The sequence below is a fragment of the Halichoerus grypus genome, chromosome 9 (assembly GCF_964656455.1).
Source record: "Halichoerus grypus chromosome 9, mHalGry1.hap1.1, whole genome shotgun sequence".
Taxonomy (NCBI): Eukaryota; Metazoa; Chordata; class Mammalia; order Carnivora; family Phocidae; genus Halichoerus; species Halichoerus grypus.
The window spans coordinates 73,076,610-73,092,871 of NC_135720.1; the positions used below are offsets into that span (position 1 = coordinate 73,076,610).

General features: G+C 35.0%; 1 protein-coding gene across 2 annotated transcripts in view; it reads left to right on the forward strand.

Moving 5' to 3' along the window:
• CEP162 (centrosomal protein 162) overlaps positions 1 to 16,262 on the forward strand; it is a 100,264-nt gene that overhangs the window by 23,016 nt on the left and 60,986 nt on the right. For both annotated transcript variants that reach the window (XM_036101001.2, XM_078055032.1), the window contains exons 7-10: positions 3,301 to 3,416; positions 4,942 to 4,972; positions 11,589 to 11,702; positions 15,778 to 15,969. In XM_036101001.2, the coding sequence (XP_035956894.2) occupies positions 3,301 to 3,416; positions 4,942 to 4,972; positions 11,589 to 11,702; positions 15,778 to 15,969 (453 nt within the window). The remainder of the gene's footprint in view (positions 1 to 3,300; positions 3,417 to 4,941; positions 4,973 to 11,588; positions 11,703 to 15,777; positions 15,970 to 16,262) is intronic.

Consider the following 16,262-nt stretch of genomic DNA (forward strand, 5'->3'; position numbering starts at 1 on the left):
TAAAGAGTGTTGAGCTTTGTTCTGGCAGATAATTGACCTTGCTAGCTTGATCCTTTCAAGGCTTTTCTTACGCTTCATTAGGGGAAGTCTTGAGTAGTGTTTCCTAGTACAGTTTGACACTAGTACTAAGGCATGGCCTTTCTGAGGTTTATACTGAATGACCCTACTAAACAATGAGGATTTTTTCCACTCAAGCTGGTTAGAACTCCAGAGTCTCTCTTTCTTGTGTGAAGCCTGTGAATTTTCTAGCCTGTAGCTTTCCAGTTGCTCAAACTATACAAATATGGCTTAGTATTCAGCAAAGACTCAGGGAGACTCCATGTAGATCTTTAGAGCTCTATTTCTATGTTTCCTCTGTTACTGCCCTGTAACTTCTAATCGGCTCAGCCTTTCTGAACTCTTATCTCTGTCACCTTAACACAATGAGACTGTCCTGATCTCCCCCCCCCCCACCCCGCTTAACATTCCTGAATTTATGTACCTTCAAGTAACTGTAGGGCTCACCCCACTTGTTTATCTTTTCTTAGGAATCACAGTTTTGTGCTGCCAATTGTCCAATGTCTGTAAACAGTTGTTTCATATATTTTGTCCAGTTTACTCATTGTTTACAAAGTTCTTGAAATCTACCATAGTAGCGGAGAAAGTCCTATAGGTTGCATCATACTTAAATTTGCAGCTAAATTTTCCAACAAAGAATGAAAAATATCTCCAAAATCTATCATTCAGATCTTTTATATTGACTTTTATTTACTTTACCTCAATTTTAAAAACTTCTATTTATGCAAATAACATTTTCAAGTTATAAAGTTAGGGAATATAATAATAGAAATAGTACCTTGAATGTACAACATCTTCCTCCCAAAAAGGTTGGAACACAGCAAATTAATACTCTCATTGTTTTCCAAAACAATATGGAATAGCCTGCATATTATTATCTCTGAGATTTGTCATATGAGAACCACCTTCTCAATGTGGTTTTATTCTTTGATTTTTATATAAACTTAATTTGCCTTGATGTTTCTGAAATCTCTGATATGCTCTTTTATTTCCATTCATTTCTCTTCTGTGTCCTTTCTGTCTGTATCTTCCAGTGACTTTTCTTTCTTACTTCAAATCTAGTTTATTCGTGACAAATTCCTGGAGAAGGGATTGGTCATTTGTATGTTACAGTATTTGCTTCTAGACCTTCAGTTACAAAATACAGTTAACAAAATGCAATATTGAAAAATACACATTAGCACTTTCCCCATTCAGAAATAATATTTGCCTTATTAACTTATGATTCAGATTAAATGCAACACTAGTTATAATAATACTAACAAAAGTAATTATTACTACTAAATGTAATGGCTAACGCTTATAAATAGGGCATATTATATACAAGCCACTGTTCTTTTTTTTTTTTTTTAAAGATTTTATTGATTTATTTGACAGAGAGAGACACAGCAAGAGAGGGAACATAAGCAGGGGGAGTGGGAGAGGGAGAAGCAAGCTTCCTGCAGAGCAGGGAGCCCCATGTGGGCTCGATCCCAGGACGCTGGGATCATGACCTCAGCCGAAGGCAGACACTTAACGACTGAGCCACCCAGGCGCCCCACAAGCCACTGTTCTAAACATTTTAACTCTTAATCTTCTCAGCAGTCCTTTGAGACAAGTACTATTATCATCCCCACTTTACAAATGGGAAAAAATGAGGTAAAGAGGGTATGTGACTTGGCAGTGTTTCTATGCTAAAAGTAGTAGAACCAGGAATTAAATCCAAGCCTTCTGGCTCCTAGTCATGCTCTTAAGCACTGTGCTGTACTATCTAAACTGTTTCTTACACTGCCTCTTTGTAGTCACACAAATACTACTTCCCTTTCCATTGATTTCAAATAGTTCTCAAATCCCACGTAGTTGTCTAAGTTCATTGTCATAGCCTCCCATATTTCCTCTCTCCTTGTTCATCATCTATACTTAAATAAGTCTGATCTTTGAGGTTACTTAAAATTCAGTGATTCCCACCTAGAACATTAGAATTTTAATCATGTTATATTGGTTCTAGCACCTAGAAGTATGTCTAATACAAAATAATATCTTGATAACTGTTCTGTGAATTTAATTATGTCTGCTGATATTTAGAAAATCTGAAACTGTTCTTTCTCATACGGAAGAGAAACAAAGGTGAGCTTCTCAGCCTCAGAATATAGATATTGATGTAGTTAACCAACTAAGCTAGTTTATTTACCTAAGGTACAATACCCACCTTGTCTTCCTTATGAACTAAAATGGAGATGTTTCTGTAGGTCGATGTCACTGGGACCATCTCTGTTTAACTTCTAAGCCCTCTCAAATTCATTCCCAGACTTTCATTATTAATTGCACTCAGGTTCTGCACTCCATTCTAAGAAAAGACAGCCACTCCAGAGCAGACCCTCTAGTACCTCATACATCTTTCTTTCATCAGGCCATCCTGTTTCTGAATGTGATCTAATTTTTAAAATACAATTAAGATTATGTTTATTTATGAAATGATGGTTTCCACTCTGAAAAGGTCACAGATCTCTGTCTGTCCTTTGATTTAAGGGCTATAAACAACACGTTAAAAATTGGCTTAGAGATCCTGGCCAGATAGCTCCTACCCCACCTTCCCCATAAGTAGTGTTATGGCATCATATTAACATCGACACACCTTTCCCTTCTGGTGTAAATTCATTGAGATATAATTTGGGATTTAAGCTGAGAAGTGCCCAGGGTTGGGAAATAATAGAGATCATATAGAGCCAGTGTTTACCTGATGGAAGGATTAGAGATAAAGCTTTCATAAGTACTGTTTCAGGCTTCCATTAGAGATACCTACAGAGACCAAAAAAATCAACTTTAAAAAAATAAGCAAATCCAACCTTTTGTTTAAGAATGTCAAGATTTCACAGAAGTGCTGCCTTTTGTAAGTAAGCTATTTGAGACTTTGTCTTTAAAAAATAAGCATTAAACTTTGGTTTAAAGATAAAAAAAATTTTGGACAGCTCTAGAAATGTTTAATTAGTTAATAATATAAAAGATTAAAAATTTAAAACTCTTATAAGTATTTGAAAGTATAAGTGAAGTAAACCTAAGTCTTATGAATTGAATTCTCATTAAATCTTCACACACAAAAAATCTTCCCCAAAAAAAAGTATGTCCTCTAAAGATAGCTTTACATTAATATTTCAATAAATTATTCTTATGCAGACTCCTTCCTTTGGAAATCAACAGTCTTTTCCTGGAATATGACTTTTTTGATAGTGTGATCCTTGTATTTTTAAAAATTATTTTCTTCAGAAAATTACAGTGATGATTTTGAAGGTGAGGAGGATATTGATGCACCTTTGACTACTCAAGAAGAGACTAATACCAAAGAAAATCCCAAATCTGAAAAACTACACATACCCAAACAGGTATACATCAATTATATATTTGACAATTTTGAAACTTCTGTCATCACCTTAGCTGACTGTCACTATATGAAGAGTTCAAAATATGGAGTTTGTCATTGTCTTGCTCATTGTTGTAAAGTTGTAAGTCTCTTAACACTCAGACATTTTCTTAATTCAGGATGTCAATTTAATGTAAATCTTAATGAAATATGGCAATTGATTTTTTAAAGGATCTTTTTGGCAAGTAACTTCTTTAAGTTTTAGAAATTAAAATTTTAATTGAAATCTCAAATCTAATTTTTAAACAGGTATATTAAGCTACATTTTCTTTGGTAGATCTTGTCCTTGGGAAGTACAATCAGTATTTATGCTAACAGTGACATTACTGTCTGAAACTTACTTGGCTAAGATCATGAATTAAATTATTCCATTCATATTCAGTTGTTGCTGTACTCCAATTCTCTTTTTTCTCAGTTCTTACAAATATTGGCTAAGTGTATTACTACATATTGCCTGACATATAGAACTTATCCTTGAAGCTACCTAATAGTAACTAACTAGCAGGATAATTACTATTTGTTATGTTGGTCTTGATCTGTACAAGTGAGGTCTCTTTTGGGACTGCATGTTAGGACTAGATGTTTTAAACATGTATGAAACCATAGGTGTCTAAATAGAAGTAAGAAATACTACGCAGGTATTAATAAATACTTATTTTTAAATATACCTGGTGCTTTGTCACTGGGTGTCTCTACATCACTCAGTTTGGAGGGGAAAATAAGAAAACCTTTAGAAGTACATGAAGAGTAATGTGATCTGCTGGTTATCCTTAGAAGCTTAATGGGATTTATACTTGGAATATGGCAGTTTCAGTGTTTTATGAAAGATAGGTCAGTAGAAGGCACAGTGGTTTGATATATCAAGAAAATATAGCCTGCATAAAAATGTGTCAGTGTAAGTGTACACATTGCCTATCCAAGTGGAGAACATGGGTGACACTAATTATAAAACTTACTCTAAGGGAACTTACAATTTTTTTTAGGGAACTTATAATTTTGACAAATTTCAACTATCTTGCCATTTGGTGGCCTGCGTCTTTGAAAATTTTGTTTCTCAAAATGTAGGTGAAACAGAATACAAGTTATATTTGATCATTAATTTTGAACAATAAAAGAAAAATGATTGATGTTACAATAGCAAGAATCTTATGTAAAGTATCCATGTTATCTTGGAGTACAAAAAATAGAATTTCTGAGCAAGGTGGATGAGCAAATGGCATCTAGATACTTTAAACAAAGCTTTTAAAGGCCTAAAGGGATTGATAATTGCTACAGTTCTGAAGAAACTTCTAGAAGTTCTTTCACAGCTACGTTCTCAGTCTTACAGAATTATTAGTGAATGAGGGTGATGAAAGAAACCTAGAAAGTACATTTCTTGACTTTTTCATAGTGGAGTAAAACACAGGTTTTCAGATTTTGCTATTATTTGCATTGTGGGCATTTTACATAATTTTGATTTCAAATCATATTATTTTCTTTTAATTTAGGAAGAAGAGAAAATTGGTATGCTGGCTAATGGTAAGTATTAGGTGGCAAAAGATTGGTCTGTTCAAATTGTATCTAAATAATTCTGAATAAGTTACTATCTTCCTTTGTTTTTAAGTATCTCTAATGAATTAAAATCCACAGATTTTTCTCAGCAATATGTACCTTATGCCTGTCTTGAATAATTCCTGTCATATGTAAGAATATTTCCTTTTTAAAAGAGTAGGACCAGATGGCAGTATGGTAAAGTCTACCAAACGTTCAAAGATGAATTCATCCTTCTTAAAATCTTCCAAAAAACGGAAGAGGAATTCTTCAAACTCTTTCTATGAGGCCAGCGTTAACCCTGACACCAAAACCAGACAAAGACACCTCAAGAAAAGAAAACCACAAGAAAGCAAGCAATTCCATTTACAATAACATGAAAAAGAATAAAATATTTAAGAATAAATTAAGGAAGTGAAAGAGATGTACACTTAAAACTATAAAATATCGATGAAAGAAATTGAAGAACACACAAAAAAGTGAGAAGACATTCTGTGCTGATTGACTGGAAGAATTAATGTTAAAATGTCTGTACTACCTAAAGCGATCTACAGATTCATTGCAATCCATATCAAATTCAAAAGGTATTTTTCACAGAAGTAGAGAAAACAATCCTAAAATTCACACGGAACCACAGAAGACCCTAAATAGCCAAAACAATCTTGAGAAAAAAGAACAAACCTGGAGGCATCACACTTCCTGATTTCAAATATATTACAAAGCTACAGTAATCAAAATAGTATGGTATTGGCATTTTAAAAAAAGATCAGTGGAGAGTCCAGAAATAAACCTATGCATATATGGCCAATTAGTTATGGATAATGGCACAAAGAACACAAGGTGAGGAAAGGAATAGTTTCTTCAATAAATTGTGCTTGGAAAACTGGATAGCCACATGCAAAAGGTGGAACTGGACTCCTATCTAACCCCGTACACAAAATTGAACTCAAAATGGATTAAACACTTGTACATAAGACCTAAAACTATAAAACCCATAGAAGAAAACATATGGGGTAAGCTCTTTTACACTGGTCTTGGTGACAGTTTTTTAGATTTCACACCAAAAGCAAAGACAACAAAAGCCAAAATAAACAAGTGGGATTACATCAAACTAAAAAACTTCTGCACAACATGGGACACCATGAGCAAAATGAAAAAGCATTCTGTGGAATGAGTGAACGTATTTGCAAATTACATAACCATTACCGGATTAATATCCAAAACATACAAGGAACTCATACAACTTAATAGCCAAAAATGACCAATAGGCACATAAAAAGATGCTTAATTTCAGTAATCATCAGGGAAATGCCATTAAAAACTGCAGTGAGATATCACCTCACACCTGCCAGGATGGCTATTATCAAAATGGTAAGATGCTGGTGAAGATGTGGAGTAAAGGGAACTCTTGTTTGTTGTTGGTGAAAATATAAACTGGTATAGCCGCTATGGGAAACAGTATGAAGACTCCTCAAGAAATTAAAAATAGGACTATTACATGATCCAGCAGTGCCACTTTTGGATATATATATCCAAAGAAAACAAAGTCATTATCTCAGAGAGATGTCTGTATTCCCATTTTCATTACAGCATTATTCATAATAGCCAAGGTATGGAAACAGCCTAAATGTCTGTCAATGGATGAATGAAAATGTGACATATATATACCAATGGAATATTATTCAGCCTTAAAATAAAGGAAATCTTGCCGTTTGCAACAACATACATGAACTTGGCTAAGTGAAATAGAAAGACAAAGAAAGATTCTTACAGATTCCACCTATAAGTGATACCATGCAAACAAAAGTTGAACTCAGAATCAGAGTAGAATGATGGTTGCCAGGGGCTGAGGGGTGGGGAAAATCAGGAGAGGTTAATAAAAAGTCCAAACTTTCAGTTATAAGATAAAGTCTGAGAATCTATATAAAATGGTGAGTACAGTTGTAACCATTATATAATTGAAACTTGATAAGAGAGTAGAACTTAAGTGTTTTCACCAAAAAAAAAAAAAAAAAAAGGTGATACATGCATTAATTAGCTCAGTTGTAGGAATCCCTTCACAATGTATACATAAATCATCATGTTGTCCACATGAAATATATTAGTTTTATTTGTCAGTTCTACCTCAATAAAGCTAACAAAAAAAACAAAGATGGTTAATTGACAGTAGAAAATGTAATTTACAGAGTGAAAGACTTTTACAGTGAAAATTAGAAAACATTGATGAAGAAGACACAGATAAATGGAAAGACATCCTGTGCTTGTGAATTGGAAGCATTAATACTGTTAAAATGTCCATACTACCTAAAGTGATCTGCAAGTCTACAAAGGTAATCCCTATCAAAATCCTAGTGGCATTCCATTTTAAAATTTATAGGGAACCACAAAAGACTCCAAATAGCCAAAGCAAGCTTGAGAAAGAGCAATGCTTGGAGGCATCACCCTCCCTGATTTGGAAATATATTACAAAGCTATAGTAATCAGAACAGTATGGTATTGGCATAAAAACAGACATATAAAACCATTGAGACTATAGAATAGAGAGCCTAGAAATAAATATACACGTCTATGGTCAACTGATCTTCAACAAGGGAGCCAAGAATATACAATGAAGAAAGGATAGTCTCCTTAATAAGGCATACCTTGTTTTATTGTGCATTGCTTTATTGTGCTTCACAGATAGTTTTTTACAAATAGAAAGTTTGTGGCAACCCCACATAGAGCAAGCCTGTCAGTGCCATTTTTCCAACAGCATTTGCTCACTTTATGTCTCTGTGTTATATTTTGGTAATTCTTGTGATTTTTCAAACTTTTTCATTATTTGTTATAGTGATCTGTGATTAGTGATCTTTGATGTTACTCTTGTAATTGTTTGGGGGCACCATGAACCATGCCCGTGTAAGACAGCAAACTTAATTGATAAATATTGTGTTCTGACTGCTCTACTGACTGGCTGTTACCCCATCTCTCTCTCCTCAGGCCTCCCTATTATCCAAGACACAACAATATTGAAATTAGGCCGGTTAAGAACCCAGTAGTGACTCTAAGTGAATAAAAGGAAGAGTCACATGTCTCTCACTTTTTTTTTTTTTTTAAAGATTTTATTTATTTATTTGAGAGAGAGAATGAGATAGAGAGAGAGCCTGAGAGGGGGGAGGGTCAGAGGGAGAAGCAGACTTCCTGCTGAGCAGGGAGCCCGATGCGGGACTCGATCCCGGGACTCCAGGATCATGACCTGAGCCGAAGGCAGTCGCTTAACCAACTGAGCCACCCAGGCACCCCATGTCTCTCACTTTAAATCAGAAGTTAGAAATGGTGAAGCTTAGTGAGGAAGGCATGTTGAAAACCGAGATAGGCCATAATACACTTGACCATCCAAGAGTTCTGATAGAGATGTATGATGAGATTCATGTTGTTTTCATGCCTGTGTTTCATAACACAGCATCCATTCTGCAGCCCGTGGATCAGAGTAATTTTGACTTTCAAGTCTTACTGTTTAAGAAATACATTTCATATGGCTATCATTGTGCAAGATAATGATTCCTCTGATGGATCTGGGTAAAGTAAATTGAAACCTTCTGGAAAGGATTCACCATTCTGGATGTCATTAAGAACATTCATGATTTACAGGAAGAGGTTAAAATATCAACATGAACAGGAGTTTGGAAGAAGTTGATTCCAACCCTCATGAATGACTTGGAGGGGTTCAAGATTTTAGTGGAAAAGTAACTGCAGATGTGGTAGAAATAGCAAGAGAACTAAAATTAGAAATGGAGTCTGAAGATGGGATTGAATTGCTGCAGCCTTATGGTCAAATTTGAAAGGATGAGGAGCCTCTTATGGATGAGCAAAGAAGGTGGTTTCTTGAGATGGAGTCTCCTCCTGGTGAAGAGGCTGTGAAGGCTATTGAAATGACAATAGAGGATCTAGAATATTACATAAGCTTAGTTGATAAAGTGAGCAGCAGGGTTTGAGAGGATCAACTCCAAGTTTGAAAAAAGTTCCGTGGGTACAATGCTATCAAGCAGCATTGTATGCTACAGAGAAGTCATTTGTGAAAAGAGGAGCCAATTGATATAGCAAACTTAATTGTCCTACTTTAAGAAAGTGTTACAGCCACCCCCACATTCAGCAACCACCACTGTGATCGGTCAGCAGCCATCAACATTGAGGCAAGACTCCACCAGCAAAAAGATTACAACCTGCTGAAAACTCAGGTGATGGTTGGTATTTTTTAGCAGTAAAGTATTTTTAAACTGAGGTATGGACACTATTATAGATGTAATGCTATTGCATACCTAAAAGGCTACATTTTGGTGTAAATATAACTTTTATATGCACTGAGAAACCAAAAAAGTTAATCTGACTGGCTTTGCAATATTGCAATATTTGCTTTATTTCAGTGATCTGGAATTGAACCTGCAGTATCTCAGTTATGCCTGTATATGGTATTAAAAAACTAGACACTCATATGTAGAAGAATGAAATTAGACCCTTATCTCACCCCACATACAAAAGTCAACTCAAGATGGACCAAAGGCTTAAATATAAAACCTGAAACTGTAAAATAACTAGAAGAAAACAGGGCGCCTGGGTGGCTCAGTTGGTTAAGCAACTGCCTTCGGCTCAGGTCATGATCCTGGAGTTCCTGGATCGAGTCCCGCATCGGGCTCCCTGCTCGGCAGGGAGTCTGCTTCTCCCTCTGACCCTCCCCCCTCTCATGTGCTTGCTCTCTCTCATTCTCTCTCTCTCAAAAAAAAAAAAAACTAGAAGAAAACATAGGAAAAAAGCCTCTTGGCATTGCACTAGGGAATAAGTTTTTAAATATGACCCCAAAACACAAGCAACAAAAGCAAAAATTGACAAATGGGAGTGCATCAAAAAAAATGCTATCTAGCAAAGGAAACAATCAACAGGGTGGAAAGGCAACCTATAGATGGTAGAAAATATTTGTAAACCATATTTCTGATAAGGAGTTGATATCCAAAATATATATGTGCAACTCAATAGCAAAAGACCTGATAATCCAATTAAAACTGAGCATAAGACCTAAATAGACATTTTTCAAAAGAAGACATACTAATGGCCAACAAACACATGTAAAGATGCTTAGCTTCACAAATCAGGAAAATGCAAATCAAATGAGATATATCCCTCCTACTTGTCAGATTGGCTATTTATCAAAAAGACAAAAAAATAACATGTTGGTGAGGACATGGAGAGAAGGAAACTTGTACACTGTTGATGGAATGTAAATGGGTGCAGCCACTATGGAAAACCATACGGAGGTTCCTGAAAAGAATTTAAAATGGAACTACCTTATGATTTAGTAATGCCACTTCTGGATATATATTTTGAAGAGTTATCTGTACTCCCGTGTTCACTGAAGCATTATTGACAATAGCCAAGATACGTATACAACCTAAATGCCATCGACACATGAATGATAAAGAAAATGTAGTACATGTAATATTACACTGTGGAGGACATCATGCTAAGTGAAATAAGCCAGATGCAGAAAGACAGATATGGCTTTTTCTGTGAAAGGGAGGTATATGCAAATCAAACTTCAAAGGCCAAAGGAGTCCTAAGGCTGAAGGAGAAGGCCAACAAGTCCAGCTTGACAAGAAATGGTTTATTAAGGGAATTTACAGGCAGAAGCATGTTTTGTGCACCACAAGATGAATAGATCTCTGTAACCCCACCTCCCCTAGGACCTGCCTGTATAGCCCTAGAGGCTGGGAGTACATGCTGAGGGACCACCCAAGGGGACAATGTTTAAGAATAGGTGTGGGTCATAGTCCTATCTCCAGGGCAGATCAAGGACTCTGCCCTGAGGGTGTACTTAAGGATGTGGTAAAGGAGAAGGAAAGAATGTTGGATGGCAGCTGTGCTCAGGAAGGTTTCAGGTCATGGAACAGTTACAGCAGATATGTCCAAGATAGTCTTGTTTACCCATGCATGACCTCACTTACATGTGGAATCTAAGAATGTTAACCTTGTAGAAACAAGAGAGTAGAATGATGGTTACCAGGGACTAGGGGAGGGGGATTTGGGAAGATGTTAAGGAGTACAAAGTTTCAGTTATACAAGATAATTAAGTTCTAGAGATCTAATGTATAACAATATGGTTATAGTTAACAATATTATATACTTGAAATTTGATAAGAGGGGGAAATGTGTGTTCTCACCACACCCATACACAAAACCAAAAGATAGGGTAATGGATATGTTAATTAGCTTGATTGTGGTCAGTATTTCATAGTGTGTACACATATGAAAACATCAAATTGTACACCTTAAATATATACAATTTTTAATTGTCAACTATACCTCAGTAAAGTTGAGGGGGGAAGAATATTTCTTTTTTGTTCTTTTTCACAGGCCCTTTGCATTCCACATGTAAATGTACATTAGACCTGTATATAAGCATAGTTATGGATGTTAATGTAATCATGCTTATTACATGTATATGGTTATATGCTCTTTATATGGAAATATTTATCTTTGTTTTTATACAGCTTATATATGATTAAAATATTAAATTGAAGGAACCATAAAAATTTCTCTATATTCCTCTAATTTTTTTTTTATATTGTTCTAGTGGTGCTGCTTGATTCCTTAGACTCTGTTGCAGAGGTCAACCTTGATGAACAGGATAGAGCAACTAAGCCGGAGGCCCTGCCAGAAATGGCTGATAATGAAATGACAGGAACAGGTAAAGGTAGAAAACTGGCTATTCTCTAAATATGTAATAGTTGAAGACTAGTTGACTTCATTTCTAGAGAAATAAATATAATATATAATAATATATATAATTATATCAACAATTAAAAAATTTTGGTGGGGGGTTGCTGAGGGAGAGGGAGAGAATCTTAAGCAGCCTCTGCCCAGCGCAGAGCTCAGTGTGGGGCTTGATCTCATGACCCTGAGATCGTGACATAAGCTGAAATCAAGAGTCAGATGCTTAACCGCCTGAGCCACCCAGGCACCCCAACAATAAAATTTTAATCCCACATTTTTACCATTATTGACAACTTAAATAATCTGTACTTGCCAATGGTGACACTTAATGCTAGTAGGCCAAGTAAAGTGTATATTTAATAAAGACTTGTTAATGAATGAATGCTGTTGATACAAAGTATAGCACTATAGTGAATATTAATTAATTTTCTCTAAAGCCCCTCCAGAGTATTGTTAAATTTGGAACATGTAGGAGAAATGAGATTTTAGTCTCACTTTGCTTTTCTATTGTTCCCTCTGTGTAGGAGAAAGCTAAATCACATTCCAAAATTTCAAAATGCCTTGGACCATGTAGACTTTTCAAAAGGTTATAAAGATCTTTAAGACAATGCCTTTTCAAACTATTAAGGCAGTGGAATCCTTACCTCCAAATGAAATCTCATGTAGTACTCTCTGTGTATTTTATCAGTATAAATATAAACATTTACATTTATTACATTTACTTATAAAGTTGGTGAGAACAATAATGGTCTTTTGAAATTTTTAAAATCAGAAGTTTTAGACATTTGTTATATTCTTATATCATCATCAGATTTCTGATATGTTTGTATATTTTATTTTTGTTGTATAATATTAAAATATTCTTGGTTTACTACATAAATAGTTGCAGCTGAGAAATTTTTAATCAGCTTGCTTTGCAAGTCTCAATTGACTGGTATGGTCAATTAAACCAATTAAGACATTTGGAACAAAAGAGCAATAGAAATGATAAATCACTAACCAACTCTAAACATCTGCTTGTATTTTATTTTTATTTTATTTTTTTATTTCTTCTTACATTTTTATTGAAGTATAGTATACCCAGGGAAAGTTCATGTATATAATAGTGCAACCTGATGAATTTTCATATACTGAACACACCCATGTAACCAGCAACCAGATCAAAAAACAAAGCATGACCAAAACCACGAAGTCCACTCAAGATCTTATTTCTAGTCATTGCTGTTCCAAAAGTCACCACTGTCTTGTTTCATCCACTTCCATTTAAAAACATAATTATGAAAGTAAAAAAATTACAACAATTTTCCCATCAAGTCATGTTATTCATTTACTTGTTATTACCCAGTTGAATATTCGCCGTAATGAAAGCATGTGCTGAGCACATGTTCCTCAGTCTTACTGCTGTTCCAAGTACATGTCATGTGTGTGCTATGGTAGTCACCCTACATGCACAGTTGTCTGCCAACACGAGTTCTTGTAAAAGACCAGTATAGAGTTACAGCTTTTCTAATCAGTGATACATTATAGGAAATGCATATATATACAGGATAGTCAGAGGAGCTGCATTCTAAGATGTGCATGAAAGCAAAGCAGGAAACAAAAGTTATCACTCTGATGGTTTTCAAAATATTACAGTTGCATAAATGGCACAGTTGAGTGTGCAGATTAATTTCTATTTTTATGTTTTAAAGCACGATTTAAGATGAAATTCCACTCAATCATCTCTAGAACCCATGATTTTCTCTGAGAAACTATGATTTTGTAAAACACAGTATGAAAACCACTGCTGTAGGTTATAAGAAATAAAACGTATTACTGAATGAAAAAACTCTTATTAAGATGATTCAAGCAGTTATATAAAGCTATAGTTTTCTGGTCTTATTTCTTAAATGCTCTTGACTCTGAAATAATTTGATTGTTATTACTGGAAGATAGTAAGTATGATCTTATTGTCATATATAGCCTTGGACTCATAGTCCCAGCTTTGCCAGTTATCAGCTGTGTGACACTGGACAACTAATGCCTTTAAGCCTGTTTCCTCATCTTTAAAATGAGGCCTTGTGTTGGTCAACTCAGATAATGTATAATGCCTAGTATATTGTTAAGATTCAATAAGCAGTAGCACTGTATGGTTCTTACCACTATTATTTATAGCAACCTTCTGTTTAATGGTAGAAATTATAATAAAAAACTTGAAGGCATACAGTATAAATACTTATTGGCTGTGGGGTATTGAGTTTTACCTACTATTTCAAAAATACACCTGATAATCTTCAAATCAGCATATGAACTTGGTTTAAGAACTGAAAAATCAGATGGTTGTTTAGTGTGGTTTTTTTTGTTTTGTTTTGTTTTGTTTTTATAAAATGTTTCTTTAAGTATTAAGCAACCTCAGTTTAGGTGGTATGTTGTCAAAGATCATCTTTTTAAAAAGGTATCACTTTTGAAGTTCTTTGTGCTTTATTGTATTAGAAAGGTTGATAACTGTACAAATGAGGGTCAGATTCAGCCTTTTGCTTATTTTCATTTGTCTCCTGGGCAGGTACCGTTTTGTGCTATGCTGCACGAGTGGAGCATTCACAGTATGACAGTATTGCTTCACAACCAGGTCCTTGCCTCTGCAATGTAGGGTTTGACATTTCTCAACTCCCTAAAGTAGAAAAATTAGGGAGCTTTTGACTTGTAATAATATATTAAGTAACTACATAGAATCCTCTCTTTTTCATGTAAAAGGCAGAGAAGTCAGCCCTTTACTGATGAGGCTATATCTACAATTTTATTCTTAAGCATTAATTAATTAATCATGGGTATTAATAGAAAAGGAGACTACTTACCTTATTTCTCTCCTTTTCCCCCCACTCTTCTGTGACTCTTTTATTCTTTTCTCTAATTTTAAAAATTCCAGTGTTAGTAATGAAAGGTACAAAATAAGTAAGAAAAATACTTACAAAATTTTAAATCATTATTATCATTAGAGTCTTCTTCAAATTCTTTTTTCCAGAATTTATTAATTAATTGGTGGGAGAAGGAGGAGATTAATAGGGAAGGAAGAGTGAATGATGACATCAGGTTTTCTATTTTGGATGACTGGGTGAATAGTGATGCCATTAGCTAAAATACTTGTAGTAGAACAAGTTTTGTTGGGGAATATAATTAATTCAGGTGGGGATATATTAGATTTGATTTACTTATAGTGTAAATGTCTGTTAGAAAGTTTAATATTCAGAAAAGAGGTAAGGACAAAGACATAGATTTGGGAGTCACAATCATATGGGTAACAGTTGAGCTAAGGGTCTTGATGAAATTTGCCAGCTCAAAAATAAATAAATAAATAAATGAGAGGTTTAAAAAAGAGGACTGAAGATGGAACTCTGAGATGAGCTGTTTACCATAAAGGATGGATAGGTAGCCATCAGAATGGTGGGAAGAACAAGAAGACGCTATACAGAAGAAACAGTTCCCAGGAGGAGGACAGTGTCAGATGTCTCACTGGGTTGGAGAGAATTAAAGATGGCTAGATTTGACTATTAGAAAATTGCTTTTGATTATAGCAGTGTACACAGGATATTGGAACACATACTGGATCGCAAAGTTAGGGGAGTGAATTTCAGTTGAAGAAATGCAGACTACAAGATACTTGGTGGCACTGGGAAGCAGAGAGAGAATGCAAGAGTGAGAGAGAGTGGTAGTGGTAAGGGAGACAGAATCCTTGAAAGATTTTGTCAGCTTAGGAAATTTGCGAATAGTTTTATCCAGTGTAATGGGGTTGATTAAGGGTAGTGAGAAGAGAAGGCAATAACTAGTGGAGTCAGAGTTTATTTACAGTTCCTGTGTCAGGACACATCTCAACTTGCTGAAGAGTTATTGAGCCTGCTCTGATTTTGTACTGTTAGGCTATAGCTACATATTAGCAAGGTTTGTACTTTATAATGTTGCAGTTGTCCCACCAGCCTCATTCACCATTCCAAACACATGAAGGGATGATATTGGTGTTTTATGTCTTTCATGTATTTGTGTGATTATACTGGAGATGACATTTATTCCAATAGGTGTTTCTTATGGACAAAGCAATAGTGACATTGAAGCTCTCCATCAGGCTTATTGTCATATAGCCCATTCTTTGGGAGATGCAGACGAGCAAAGAACTGAGAGTAATGCAATGGAAAATATCAAGAGCTCAGTGAAGGATTATCCTCAAGAAAATGAAGAGTCCTCTAAAAACATCTCTACTACAGAATCTGGTAAAAGTTAATTCGAGACCCTCTCCGAACAGTCTCTAGTGTGGTATAATTTCAATGCAGTTTGCTGTAGTGATTGTTTCTCAGTCTCTGAATTTAACTTAAAGGGTTTGTTAAAATGGAATTTGGGAATCAGTGGTTATAAAGTTAGAGCTGAACAGGGGATAAAATTTCAGTTCCTCCTTCAGTATGCCTTGGCCAAATTAGGAAATCACCTAACTGTTTTCACTTTATTTTATGCTTTTCTGTACTAAAGTTATTTTTTAAATAGAGAACAGTATTTTAGAATCAACTAA